This window comes from Chenopodium quinoa, unplaced genomic scaffold (assembly GCF_001683475.1).
Source record: "Chenopodium quinoa cultivar QQ74 unplaced genomic scaffold, ASM168347v1, whole genome shotgun sequence".
Lineage (NCBI taxonomy): Eukaryota > Viridiplantae > Streptophyta > Magnoliopsida > Caryophyllales > Amaranthaceae > Chenopodium > Chenopodium quinoa.
In genome coordinates, this window is record NW_018745470.1 from 280,513 (window position 1) to 295,897 (window position 15,385).

At 31.5% G+C, this 15,385-nt stretch overlaps 2 protein-coding genes across 2 annotated transcripts; both read left to right on the forward strand.

The window, feature by feature from the left end:
- Positions 1-1,725: 1,725 nt before the first annotated feature.
- Positions 1,726-12,740, forward strand: LOC110715119 (beta-glucosidase 11-like). Its single transcript, XM_021893694.1, has 11 exons — positions 1,726-1,762; positions 4,267-4,322; positions 4,972-5,047; positions 6,644-6,715; positions 6,800-6,887; positions 6,974-7,172; positions 8,528-8,643; positions 10,560-10,611; positions 10,685-10,754; positions 11,208-11,298; positions 12,034-12,740. The coding sequence occupies exons 1-11, from the start codon at positions 1,741-1,743 to the stop codon at positions 12,353-12,355; spliced, it is 1,164 nt and encodes a 387-aa protein (XP_021749386.1). The 5' UTR covers positions 1,726-1,740; the 3' UTR covers positions 12,356-12,740.
- A 1,844-nt stretch (positions 12,741-14,584) lies between these two features.
- Positions 14,585-15,160, forward strand: LOC110715120 (probable sesquiterpene synthase). Its single transcript, XM_021893695.1, has 3 exons — positions 14,585-14,602; positions 14,647-14,751; positions 14,867-15,160. The coding sequence occupies exons 1-3, from the start codon at positions 14,585-14,587 to the stop codon at positions 15,158-15,160; spliced, it is 417 nt and encodes a 138-aa protein (XP_021749387.1).
- Positions 15,161-15,385: the final 225 nt, after the last annotated feature.

A 15,385-nucleotide genomic window follows, 5' to 3' on the forward strand; every position in this document is an offset into this window, starting at 1 on the left:
GGTGGTGTTTCAATTCGTACAAGGGCGGTGTTTCAATTCGACAATTCGTACAAGGGCAGGGGAGAATTGAGGGCGGTGTTTCAATTCGAACAATGCTGGTGGCTGGAGGCCGGTGGCCGGTGAAGGTGGCGGCTGTGGTGGAGGGGAAAAGGGGAGGTTCGTTGTTCTTCAATTCGTCTCTAATGAAAGAAGGGTTAGAAAGGAATGAATTGAAAGAGAAAGAGAGGAAGGAGAAGAAAGGAAGTAGGAAGGCCGCGTTTTTTAAGGTTTGAAAAAGACCCGGTTTAATTGGCACCGGTTCAAACCGGTGCCTATTTAATTTTTGGCACCGGTTTGAGTTGAACCGGTGCCTTTTTCCTTTGTTTAAAAACCCGCCCAATTTTGGGCCGATTTTTGGCACCGGTTTGGCCTGAATCGGTGCCATATTGGAGGTGCCTAATGCTATTTTTCTACTAGTATAATAATTTTTATAGGTAGTGTTTGGATTAAGTTCAAAAGCTAACAGCTACCTCAAAAGCTACCGTCGAACAGGCCCAAAGTCTTATAAGTGGTAGATAAACAAACAAACTTTTTGTTATTCTATCTTATCATTAGATTTGATTGTCATGATCAAGAAACACAATAATAATATAAAAATCAGAGAGTATATAAAATAGATTACTATGTAAATTAATTCGATTTAATGTAACGCAAAACAGCCTGGTATGGTTGTCGTATTACTATATTTGTATCCCTCTCCTACCTATCTCCCACAACTAAAAACCGTCAACTACCTAATATTGAAATTTTCTTAAACAAAATATATATAATATATGTGTGTTTTAGACCTTCATATTTTTAGAGCAAAAATAAAATAAATAAATAAGCCAATGTTAAACATACAAATGTTAAAAGAAAATCATATATGACTGTTACAGGCCTTCATTTTCCTATAGCAAAAAAAGAATTAGCCAATGATCTAAATCTTATCGCATTAAAAAAAAATTCCTAAAATTAATTATTTAATTTATATAAAATAAATAAATAATATATGTGCTTTTCAGGCTTTCATATGTTTATTGCAAAAAATACGTTTCATACATAAAATTATGAATTGTCACATAAGAAAAGTCCACTAAATATTAGTGGATTCGAATCATTTTAATTACACCTTTTCTTATAACATAGACGTGCTTAGTATATAAATTGTATCACTACTTGTATGACAAATTAACAAAGACGTGCTTAGTATATAAATTGTATCACTATTTGTATGACAAATTTAACTTGCATTTTTCAAACTCTAATTATGAAATTGAGTAAAATCTCTCCTCAATCATCTTTGATTGTGTTAACAAGTATATTCGTATTACTACAAGTTTTGTTGCAACATTCTTTTATTGTAGCATTGGATTATACCAGAGATGATTTTCCTTCCAATTTTATTTTTGGATCTGGCACCTCTTCCCACCAAGTAAGATGTTATTATTGCTCTTTCATTTACAATATGGTTATTTGTCTGTTTGGGTTGACCGGTTGAGTTGTTTGAGTCATTATAAAATATGATACATGGGTCAAATCGGGTCAATTTCAAGTCATTTGGGTCAGGTCGGTTCATGTTCTCTTAGTAATTCAGGTATGGTCGAGTTATAGGTCGGGTCAGGAATTGAAAGGTATGCTTACAAGTCCAGTGTTACTTTGTATTGCATGTGTACGTAGGTGGAGGGTGCGGCTTTCGAGGATGGAAAGTCTCCGAGTATAATGGATACCTATATCCAAAAAGGTAATTTTAATTTCGGTATACATGTATGCTAGACAAGGGAGTCCCCAAACTCAGATATTTTTTACATGATGCATTACAGCATTATACATTTACCAACAAAGCGGTTGTTCACTTGACATATATGGTAAGTTTCTTGCCCGAGTTTGTATCCTACCAAGTGAGTTGAGGGTAGAGATTCCCTTACCATACACTCCCCTCAACTCCTAAGCGATTTGTAGGTACTTTTGCTTTAAAGAGGAGAGATATAGAGGGTAATTGATGCCAACCTTCCAGCACCGGGCAGGTGTCAGACTCATATTAAATAAAATTGGATCAATAAAGTTGGGTTGTAGGTTATAAAAAATAAATAGGAAGTTATTAAAAAAAAAAAAAAATTAAAAGTGAGTACAACTTATAAAAAAATGGATAAAAACGGAAAGCTAATAACACTTAGGAAAATGGAGGAAATATTATAAACCAATAACTAGAAATTTGATTAAATTAATAAATACGATTCATCACATAATTAATTAATCCTATTATATCATCACAATCCCATACTGCTTGCGGTAGAAGGGTGGACCTTAGAAGATACGAGAAGCAAAAGAGGTGATCGACATACAATGCAAAAGTGTGACAAAATGTTTCAATTAAAATTAAAGCAGCAAATACAAGTTTATCTACCAGATAAATGAATTTTTGTTAATCTGGTGACATTTTTGTATATATATTGAAAAAAACGTGGTCACTTATTCAGTAATTTGGTGAGATGTCAATTACTGTTTGCAATTTGCATTTACTGTTTGGTGAGGAAATCACACATGTACTCCTCAACTAGTATATAAAAAGACACATGTACCCCTCAACTAGTAAATGAAAAGACGCATGTACCCCTTCACTGATACTTGAAAAGATGATTATACCCCAAGATAAACAATACATTAATGGTAACAATGTTTTCCTACGCTCATACATGATGCACAAGAGTAACGATGTTTTTAAAAGATTGCTTTTGAGAAAGTTTACAATAATGTTAAGATGAAAGTACAAATGGGGCAAGAATCCTACATATATAGGCGTCCTTGCTAATTTGAGTGCTGGAACCAAATTTTGTACATCTCTTCTAAATAGCACCACAAAAGGCCATGTACCATCTCATCTTGTATAATTGGGTAGAATTAATGGTAGACCATTGTCTTCATTGCCCTAAAATGTAGGATTGTAGGGTGAGCACATCAAAGTTTGTTTCAGTCCATTTGTAGCCTGTTTAGGTCTTGAGCACCCATTACGCGAACCTAAAATCAAATGGGTGCTATATGAAATCCATACCCTAGGAAGTCCATGGGTGCCCCATATGACTTCTATATCTCTATACGATGAAGGATACCGGATACATACCCTAGGAAGTCCACGGGTGCCCCATATGACCTTTTGTCACCATTCACCAGTATATCTTAGTCGCCCACGCATCCATTGGCGCTAGCATGAGAGACTTGGATCGGAGTTGGAATATGATAATGTTGTGGCCTCATGTGGGCTAAGTTAGAGGGTGCAGCGTAGGCACAATATATATAGCATGGGGTAACAAAGAAGAACGAAAGGCTTGACAACATGAACTGTGGAAGGTAGAAATGAGGGGCGCGCGTGACAAAATAAGTTAGTTGTAGTCAACGGAGGATCCAGGATTTCTAACCACGGTAGCATAGAATAATAAGGAAAAAAAATAGAAAAAAGTTCTATACTATATATATTGTTTAACAATTAGCTTTTAACTTAAAAAATTCTTTTTGGTAGATAAATTTTCAATTTACAAATTAAAGGTAGAATATTTTATATTTTAGTTATTAGTATGATCAAACTAAAAAGTATTCCATATGTTTAATAGGAGAAGTACATACAAAGTATACTATAAAATTATTTTATTTGATATAAATAAAGTTATTGCTTTACTCATATAAAACTAAAAATAAATATATTAAGGAGTATTTAAGAATAATGAATAATAAGTTAGTTAATACTTTCATTTTTTTTTTTTATACTTAAATGAGTCTTTCAAAGAAAAAAAAAATTATGTACAAATACAAGTTAAAGTAATTTGTTTCAGAAAAAAAAAAAAGTAAATCTAAGAACCTAAGATACCTGGTTGTATTATATACGTAAAAGGTCTCTTATATTTTAACATGAAAAATAGCACCCTTTAATTTGTTATTTGAGCAAATATATATATATTTTTTTCCCAAGGATAACATGTGCCACCCCCTGGCCCCTGTGCCTTCATAAGTCCGCCCCTGGTTGTGGTGGTGGTGAGGTGCAATAGTATAAGAGTGTACCGATGTTTATTTTCATATCACAAGATACTAAACTATCAGCAAAATCTACAATTTGTTCCCAAGGTTGTGATTGGCAACAAATTTGCACTACAATTTGCACATTTCAAAATGCGTTTTTTCTTCTGAGGTATACATATTCCACATATATGTTTAATTTGTATATATATTTAACCTGGTGAATTTATATTCTTGTAGGTGTTTTTGGTAAAGATGTCAACAATGTATCGTGTGATCAGTATCACAAATATAAGGTTACAATTTTTGAAAATTTTATGATAATCATCCTTAAAATGACTAATATTAATTTTTTATTGGCTAATTTTTTTATTTAGTGTTTATATCAAAATTAATTAAAAATGTTAATTCATATTTTAAATTTATTTTTTATATTTTTTAAATTAATTTATAAATTATTTTTTAATTTTAATAATAATAAAAACAGAATTTTAAAAACTAATTAGGAAAATTATTAAAACAATTCAAAAATTATTTCAAAATGAATCACTAGATTTCAAAAATTAGCTGATTTTTATTTATTTATTTATAGTTTTTAAAAGGTTTTTCTTATTTTTTTTAATTTTGCAACCAATCACATGGTGACACGTGTCACCTAAACCTGCTATAACAGCCTTAACAAGTTAGGTGAATCGGTTGGGACTATTTTGAGCGAATGACCCCTAAAATGCGGATTATTTAAAAATAATCCAAAGTTGGGATTATTTTAAGCGAACGGGTGATAGTTGAGATTATTTTTATCAAATTTTCCTTTTTATTTATAATTTTTTTAAAAAAATTTACTTTGATGGTTTTTTTTTAATGGCTTGTAAAATTGTACAGTAGTATATTTTAGGTAGGAACAAATTAATTTGATATGTCGCTTATTGTCAATAATTCTTGCAGGATGATGTCAAGTTGATGGTAGATACAGGGTTAGATGCTTATAGATTCTCCATCTCTTGGTCAAGATTAATCCCAAGTACCATTTCCAATTTTTTTTTTTTTTTTATAATTTTTTAAAAAATATTATTATTAGTTGTTTTCACTTTCATTTTCTGTCTATCTCTATCTACTTATGTTTTATTCCTGACTTGATAAATGTATTTTCCTTCTTCACCTTCTCTTGCCCCAGCAAATTCATGCATTTTCTGTCCTTAAAAAAAAATAAAAATTTTTGAAGACAAACCCTAATGTTATTGGATGTTTTTATAGTGGCCCTTTAAAATATGACTATTATTGTATTTGAATGATAATATAATCGGTTTACTTTTTTACATTATAATATGGACACAATTAGGGTTTGTTCTGTTCATCTTAATTTTAGTTTAGTTCGGCTCCTATTAGTTCAGTTCCTAATTTCCTTCTCTCATAAACAATTCATTTAAACCCTATTCAGTTCAATTCAGTTCAGCTTAGTTTTGCCCCAATTAAATTGAAACAAGCCCTTAGTCTATTAATATCTACAATGCAAATATTATTTTTGAAAATTTTAGCTCAATAATATAATTTTTTTTTTGAGACATTATAAAATAAAAATTGAATTTACATTTTTTTGAGAGGGGTGGGGGGGGATTAAATTTACATAAATGAAACTAAAATTTGGATAAATTAAAAAAATGTTGATGATATTATTTTATATCAAAAATCAAGAAATATACTCTTTCATAACTTTCACATGTATACTCCATATTTCTTTGGTAATAAATGTTGTCATTAGAAGTGTGAATTGGATAAATTTAAATTAAGGGATAGAGGGTGTCCATTACTATATTTAACTAGTTTTCTGGTCCGTGTAATGCACGATATGTTTATAGGTGTACAATATAAATTTTTATTTTATAATATGTTTTGATTGGAAAATGAATAGTTTAAAAAGGAGAAGAAGGGATTAAAAAAAATTGAATGTAATTATAGAAGATATATAATACCTCCGTTACATATTATTTGCAACGATTAGACATTTTCCCTCTCTACTTTAAGTCAAATCGTTGCAATAAATAATGTGTAACGGAGGTAGTATTTTTTTTTTTGACAGAATTATAGAAGATAGTAATTTGGGGGAAAGTGAATCAAATAACATTCATACATAATTAATGATGGGTGGTGACATGCGGCATTGGTAAAAAATAAAGTTTACATGTGGTATAAAAAAATAAATTTATTTTAAGGGACATAGGGTGTCCATTACTATATATTTAATAGCCTTCTAACCCTTGCAATGCACGGGATGTTATAGGTGTACAATATTATTTTATAATATATTTTAATTGCAAAATGAAGACTTTATAAAGGAGAAGAAAGAGTGAAAATTGAATGTAATTGTACGTAGAAGATATTAAGTTGAGGAAAATGAATCAAATGACATTCATACATGTATTGAATTAAAGCTAGTTCTTTTTTTAAAAATAAGAAAATGGATTAATTAATGAAGAGAGGTGATATGTGACATTGGTGAAAAATAAAGTTACATGTGGCATGATGAGGATGATGGTTTGTGTTTTTAAATACTAAGTATAGATAGATATAGATAGATAGATTTGCTCATGTATTTCAATATTTTTCCTACATTTTGTAGATGGAACTGGTTATGTCAATCCAAAAGTTGTGGAATATTACAATAATCTGATCAATGAACTAATCCAAAATGGTAAGTCGTTAATAATAATTGTATTAAAACAATAATAATAACATTCCGACCTAAAATCTATCATTTCTCGTGTTCCTTTCTCAGGAATTCAGCCCCATGTAACATTGTTACATAATGATCATCCACAATATCTTCAAGATGCATATGGAGGATGGATGAATAAGCAAATGATGTACGTAAAAAAAGTTAATCTCATATCTTCTTGAGTTCATTCTAATTCAATACGTTTCTTATGTATTCGATCTCACTGATTTACAGTGAAGACTTCACATACTACGCAAATATATGTTTCCAAGAATTCGGGGATAGAGTTTTACATTGGATCACAATCAATGAGCCGAATTGTTGTGCTTCATTCTTTTCTCTATCTCCTTTTATTGAAGCTCACAACTTTATACTAGGGCATGCATCAGTAGTAAATCTATATAAACAGAAGTACGAGGTATGTACAATAACATGAAGTACTACCTCCATTAACGGTTATTTGCAACAAAGGGTCATGCGCGGACTCCTAGGCAAAACTTTTAAAGTATGATTATTGAAAAGTAAGGACACTTGGTTAAGTATTAATCCTACCTAGAAAAACAATTAAACAAAACCACCACCGACAACCACCAGAACCACCACACCCACCGACACCCAGAACCCAAAACCACCACCGGCAACCACCAGAACCACCAAACCCACCGACAACCACCAGAACAACCAAACCCACTGACATCCAGAACCCGAAACCACCACCGAAACCCAACAACAAAACCACCGAAACCCCACCACAAACCCACTCCAAACCACCGAAAGTCCAAAATCCAACCACGAACCCACCCAAAACCACCGAAACCTTACCCACGAACCCAAAACCACCTGATGTGGATCAAGAGGGAAATTCTTTTGAAGAGCCAATCATATTGGTTTTAAGGCCAATAGGGTTTGAGCTTGGAGTAAAGAATCAAGAATGGTTAACATGCGCAGCCATTGAAGAAGAAGTCAAGGTCCAGTTGGGTTCCGACGACGGCAGCGGCGGCGACGCGCCGATCTGGGTGCCACGCGCCGGCTCCCTAGCTCCGGCCTGAGTCCAGCTACACGGCGGTGGGGCGCGTGTCGATGATGGCGGCGCGTGAGGTGGTGGTTCGGCCAATACCAAAACCACCGAAATCCCACCACAAACCAGCCAATACCACCGAAACCCCACTACAAACCCAACTACCACCAAAACCACCGAAATCCCACCACAAACCCAACCAATACCACCGAAAACCCACCACAAACCCAACAACCACCGAAAACCCACCACAAACCCAGGCTAAACTACCGAAACCCAACCACCACTAAAACCACCGAAATCCAACCAAACCCACCCACAAACGACCCCAACAAACTTGCAAATCCACCCATAAGCCACCAAATCCAACCACAAATCAAGCAAACCACCGACAAATAATTAGATCTGAAACCAACAAGTAAGATAGTTGGGAATTTGAAGAGAGATGAGAGTTGAAAAAGATGAAATAGAGAAAGATGATACGAGAGATGAAGGAGGAGAGAGAAAGATAATCAATTTAGATTAAGGTTATAATGTTTTGTTAATTAAGTGTAGTATTATGTGCTAATAAGTTTTAAATAAGGATATTCTGGTCATTTAGATAGAAAAAAGTTACTAAAATAGGAAAGAAATAAGTTTGTTGCAAATAATAGATAGCGCCCATTTTTAGTAAATGTTGCAAATAACTGTAAACGGATGTAGTATTAAATTTTATTTGTATTAATTATGAAGATAAAATTGTTTACAAAAATAAATGGTTTAATTCATAGGTGAGACAACATGGATCTATCGGTTTGACTATTTGTACAAGTTGGTATATTCCTCTAAGAAATACTAAAGAAGATTTGGATGCAGTTGAAAGAGTTCATCAATTCGCTTCTGGATGGTAAGTGTTCAATCAATTAGTTATCAGGGAAATTCTCATTCGGACCTTAATTATATGTAAATTTTATGGCAAACATCCTTAAAATGACTACTATTATACTAAAATATTATTGTCTGATTTTTTATTTAGTTTTTCAGTCAAAATTAATTATAATGCTAATTCATATTAATTTTTTTTTTTTATATTTCTATAATTAATTTATGATTTTTTTTTAATTTCAGTAATAATAAAAATAGAATTTTGAAAATTATATAGGATCATTTTTTAAAAAAATTCAAAAATTATTTCAAAATTAACATAATGATAGTCATTTTAAGGATGACCACCATATATGCAAAAAAAAAAAAAAAAAAAAAAGATGACCACCAGATCGTTGTATAGTAGCTTATATATATTGTTTAAAAATTAAATTGACAGGCCTACAATGCTACAACAATCCTGAAATTTGAATATAATTATGTACACACTCTCCGTTTTCTTTTACTTAGGATACAACTTTTAGACACATAGTTTTACAAGGTGATTAGTGAAGATAAACGAATTATTTAATTACAATAATTTTAACGCCACGATTATTAGGGAAGGGTTAGGCACTATTAACCATAAAAAAATTGAATTAATTTATATGTTTACACGTATAATCTCGATCTCATTTCATGTGTCACAAGGCTGTGTTACAAGTAATTAAAATAGGAGGAAGTATTTGATAAAACCTTTATTTAGCAAACATTGTACCCCAACTTATGCAAGTGTTAGGTTACTTAGACTTAGGGCTTGTAATGTTCATATTTATATTACTGAACTGAGCTAAACTGAACTAAACAGAACAGAACTGAACGGAACTGATTGAAGCTGAACTGAATTGAATTGAACTGGTTGGAGCTGAACTGAACTGAACTGTGCTGAAATGAATATTTATGAGAGAAGGAATTTAAGAGCTGAACTTAACTGATTGGAGCTGAACTTAACTTAACTTAACTGATTGGAGTTGAATTGAGCTGAAATGAAGCTGAAGTGAACAGACCCTTAGCATATAATTAATATTTTACTAATTTACTATGCATATTTTTATCAGGTTTATCCATCCCTTAGTGTATGGAGATTATCCATACATTATGAAGAAAATCCTAGGAAGGCGACTTCCATCTTTTACCAAGCAATAAAGCAACCTAGTTAAAGGCTCATTCGACTTCATTGGATTAAACACTTACACTGCTCAAACAGTTAAAGACGATCCAACCGTACTCGATTTGGCAGCTAAATGTCCAAGTATGTGTTACCTTTAATATGCGGACTCATGTTATAATATAAAAGCTCATTATGATCATCTATCTCAACGCACTATTTAAACATTAATTAATTCAATAACAAAGTCATACAATATTTACAATAATAAATAAATTAAACCTATATATATATATATATATATATATATATATATATATATATATATATATATATATATATATATATATATATTAGTTGGCAATACTAGTAGAACAAAAGTACAAAACTATTATTACTCGTAGAAGAAGGAAAAAAAATGTATATTAGGTTTTTTTTTTTTTTTTTTTTTTTTTTTTTTTTTTTTCTGTCCTATTTTCTTTAAATATTTCAAATTAACAAGATTCACATAACTGTATTTTAAAGTACTAAAACTCGTTATTGTTAGATTCCATTTGCCAATTGCCAAAAACCAATCTCTCAAAATTCCAGATGTGACATACTACATCCGTTACATGTTATGTGCAACGATTTGACATAAAGTAGAGGGGAAAATGTTCAATCGTTGCACATAACCTGTAACGGAGGTAGTATATAGATAAATATAGAGGGTTGGGTAACTTTTTTTAAAAAGTGGCTATGCTGCCTATGCATATTTCTGCATATCACTAACAATATTTTACTTCTTACAGCTACAGATGTTGGAGTCCTTGGAAGAAATGGGGTGAGATATTGAGAATCCAGGCAATGATATTTTCATATAATTTTATTATTTATTTATTGATTTTTTTTAGACATATGTTATTGTTGCATTTAGTATGTGCAAGGAGTACTGGAATATTTCAAACAAGTTTATGGAAATCCTCCAATTTATATTCATGAAAATGGTACGTGTTTCTTTACTTATATAAAAACATTTGAAACATTATTTTGAGTACATTAAGACACAGTAACATAACTTATAATCTACTTAATATGATTTTATTGTTGTATAATTCATGCATGTATAAGATAAGTTTTAATAAGATTATTAAGATACGAATAATAATATGATCAACTTCACACATTGGGATTTAAATATTACTCTTAAAGACAATAGACAACTTTATCAATAAATAAATAGCTAATTTTATTTATATTGAGTAATAATCAATTTATTATTTTATTTTTAATCATTTTAGGGTAAGTTTTAACTAATCGATTAATGTATAAAAATTTGTTTAAAAGGTTCTATATTATATTTCATCTTTAAGTTCATTATCTTGTTTGTTCATAAATTAAAGTTCATGATCTTGTGTATTATTTGTGATTAACTTTTGGTATCATGAACAATTGATTAGGTGTACGTACAACCCGTACTTCATCATTGGATGACACATCAAGAGTTGACTTTCTAAGCACTTCTTTAAGAAGTCTTCTTGATGCAGCAAGGTACGGACATACGTAGTATTATACTTCATATTTCTACACATTGTCCTAAAACTTAGTGTCTATTTCCATTTGCGTGGGTTATAAAAACAATTTTTTGTCTATCAATATGATTGATCATGTAGAACACATAACAATTTTTTGTCTATCAATAATACGATTGATCCTGTAGAACACATTATAAATTAAAAAGTTGATATTATTAATATTGACAATTAGATGAATACAATGGTATATCACATGACAATGCAATTATTGTACAGTAAATATTCTAACATATAGAGTTTCATGCTTATTATTACACTATTTTAACTATAGTAACCTTTAATTGTTTAAAACAGAAAAAGTAAAAAAAATTAAATTGTTTGGCTGTTGATATATTTGAAGTATACACGAAATTAGATTCAAATTCAATGTAACATATTTTCATTTTTAACTTGTACTACGTATATAAATTGTAATGTATGGTCGATGCATGGGGATTCTGTTGATTAATATACTGAGTATTGTAAAAATGCAAATACTAACTCCGTTAAATATTATGTGCAATTTTGGAATATTTTATATCTCACAAATAATACCCCAAAGCTGCACATAACATTTAACGGAGGTAGTATTACAATATTTATGAAACTAACAAAAATATAATGTGGTCTCGCGAATTTCAATATATTTGTGTAAAGTTACAAAGGCTATTAGGAGTAATGTTAAACTTATTATATATCTTTGATGTTAAAGGAATGGATCAAACGTCAAGGGTTTCTTCCAATGGTCATTCTTGGATGTAATTGAATGTCCGGGAGGTTATGAATTTGGCCTCTATTACGTAGATTTAGATGATCCTGATTTGAGAAGGTACCCTAAATTGTCTGCACATTGGTACTCCGCATTGTTGAAAAGAGATGGATTTCGTAGTTCCTCGGTCTTGAAGAGTGGAAACCAAAGATCAATAGAGAAGAGAGAAAGACAACTGTTGCAACGAGATAATAGTATCGAGACATTGAAGATGGTGGGAAAATTTGATGTGTATTCTCTTTGTATTGGGGCTGTTAATAAATGAACCTCTAAACATCTACTTATGTATCGTAGCTTGTAAAGGCTTGTAAGTTGTAACACACTCTATTTTATGACTCATGTTTGAAAATAATCTATAAGCGTTTCGAAGTATTATTAATTGAAAGAATGAGGGATATTTCAAGTGGTTAGAGCTTACCTTCAGATTTCATAAGAAATAGGGATCGATTCTCATCAGTTGCTCTTGTGACCGTTAAATATAGTCTTCAATGGTGAAGTTTGTGAGTGGACAGTACCACTGCCAAGGAAAGAAGAAGATAAGTTTGTACAAATTATTATTATTATTTTTATTATTATATTTTTACTATTATTATTTTATTTTATTTTGGATAATATCAATTGACAGATATCTTAAGGGAACTATTATTTATAAGTTCCAAAGAGGCAGAGAACGTTCTATTGATCAAATTCTGTTTTCTTCTTCTTCCCTTAACAAAAACTTCCAGAAAAACAAAAACTACATTCATTGAGATTAGGATGGATCCTGGGGGTAAATTAGTTCCTTAATCCCAATTATAGTGGGGGCTAATATTATCCTAAGGACATAGATAATCTCGTCCTTTTCTAGTTTCAATTGATTTCTTTCATTTGTATTTGCTTAGTAGTATTATTTTCTAACAGTGACTCATTGAAATTAGTTAGTCACCAACTCACCACCCTTCACTCCTTGCCTCAAAATGTACATTTTAATTGATACCTAGAGGCATGGTATGAGTCATACCCGCCATACCTTGTGGATTTGAGGTATGAGTTTACAAATTATATTTTTCTTAAACAAATTAAACAATAGGTATGGGTATGATATATTCATTCAAACCCTAAACTTCATTCCTAAAAAAAACCCCCTCAAAGGGTAGAGCTCGATTGAAAAATTTTCTAGACCAAATTAATTTTGTAGCTTGTTGACCCGAATGAACAATACAAGGGGGAGGGGGTTGAATTGTATTGTATGGGAACTATGGTATAATTTTTGGGGAATTTATAAATAAAGCTTAAAGAACTCAAAGAAACAAGATAGAATTTAGCGTGGAAAACTTCTTGGCTCTAAGCAAGAAAAAAAACCACGACAACTAGGGCTTTTAAAACAAAACTCTTAACATAAAAGGGCAAACCTATTACAAACTAAGATTCAACCTCAAGTTCCTCAATGAACTTGTTTATCCCAAGCAACTGATCCCTCAACCAGTTTTTCTCTCTAGCTCTCTCTCTCTCTTTTACTGCTTCACTGTACTCAAAGCTCTTCTAACTTAGAGTTCACTCAAGCTCTAACTAACCCGGCCCAAATACAACTCAAGATTAACTCTAATATTTATACTAATTTTTACCTACAGCTCGGGGTAGGGAACATTCCTGCAACCCCCCCCCCCCCACACACACACACACCCTCCACGTGTGTCCCGTCCTCCCTTTCCATTTATGAATTTCATTCTTGTAAATTTTTATGTTCATTTCTGTATTGATAAATGCTCATTTTTGTATTATTAGATGTTCATTTTTAGCAAGGATTTTTTTGTTCTAATTAATACTTCGTATATTGTCTGAATTGTATTTTAAGATTTTTTTAATAATTAAAACTAAGAACAAATTTATTTATCAAAGCATCTCCTATGGTTTATTAAAAGGACTTGCTTGCAAATTTAAAAAGTATAAAAACAGAAAGTTGACCATTGGAACAACATTGGCAGCCTTGCTTTGAGAACAACACTGCTCAATCAAGCAACACTGCTTGAAAGTTTAAAGCAAATACACTTTTTTTTTTTTAATATAATGCAAATCAATTTCCACCAATTGAAATACTACTATGTGTGAAATAGCTTGGCATGCAAAATTATACAGTACTTTTTTTTTTCCAATAGAAATATATAGTACTTGATATCATGATATGTATGTATGATGTATTTCATTTTCTTGGGGGTCTATCTTTATCATCATCTTTTTAAACATTTTTTTAAAACAAACATTTTAATTTTTATTAGTCATATTTTTTTTTTCTTTTTTGTAGTATTATTTGTAGACTAAAATATTAAACATATAAAAAAAATTAACAAATATTTGATGAGGCAAGCTACAAAGTAATGTAGCCAACCAATGTGTAATGTAGTTTCGAACTTCATCTAAATTATTTTCTAGCTGACAGCGACATGCCAAGGTTACCTACAAGAAGCAAAATGGCGTTTTAAAAAAATTATTCCAACATATGATGACAGCTTTAAGAATGGCATTGTTAGCTCAGGTTACTCGTACATCAGTTGTATACATTTTCTCGGCTTGGGAAAGATTGTGCCTAAGGATGCTTATGAATGGATCAGTAATGAAAATTCTAAGGCTCCTAGAGCCTCATGCATACTTACTAGGCTCTTGGATGACATTGCTGGCCATAAGGTGTGTGCCTTTAATCAATTAATAATGAAACTAGTATTCAATTTATTATCATCATTAAGATGATAGTAATACTAATTTTACATTTATTCTCATATTATTTATTGAACTTTTGTAGTTTGAGCAAGAAAGAGAACATGTTGCCTCCACTGTAGAATGTTTTATGAAACAATTTGGTACCTCCGAGGAAGAAACCTACAAGGAGATTCAGGTGCGTATTGAGGAGTCGTGGAAGGACATAAACGAAGAGCTTCTTGGACCAATTACCGTTCCAAAACCTCTTATAAATCAACTAATTAACCTTTCAAGGGTCTTACAAGATTTCTTAAATTTAGGTGAAGATGGCTACACTCATCCCAAGTACATGAAATCAAAAGTTATAGCTGTTCTTATCGATCCTATCATAATGTAGCCAATGTTTAAGTTACCTGAGTTTGATAGGGCCGGTGTTCGGGTTTTCATATGCTTAAGGTATAGACTATAATGTAACTATGGAGGCCATTGCATTAGCCAAGCAATGCTACTTCTCTTATGTCACACCTCTTTTTACTAGTTAACGAGAGGTATCACTATGCCCGTAGTTGGGCCTGGAAAATAAAGGCAGTTACCTTGTCACACCTTCTAATTAATGAAATAT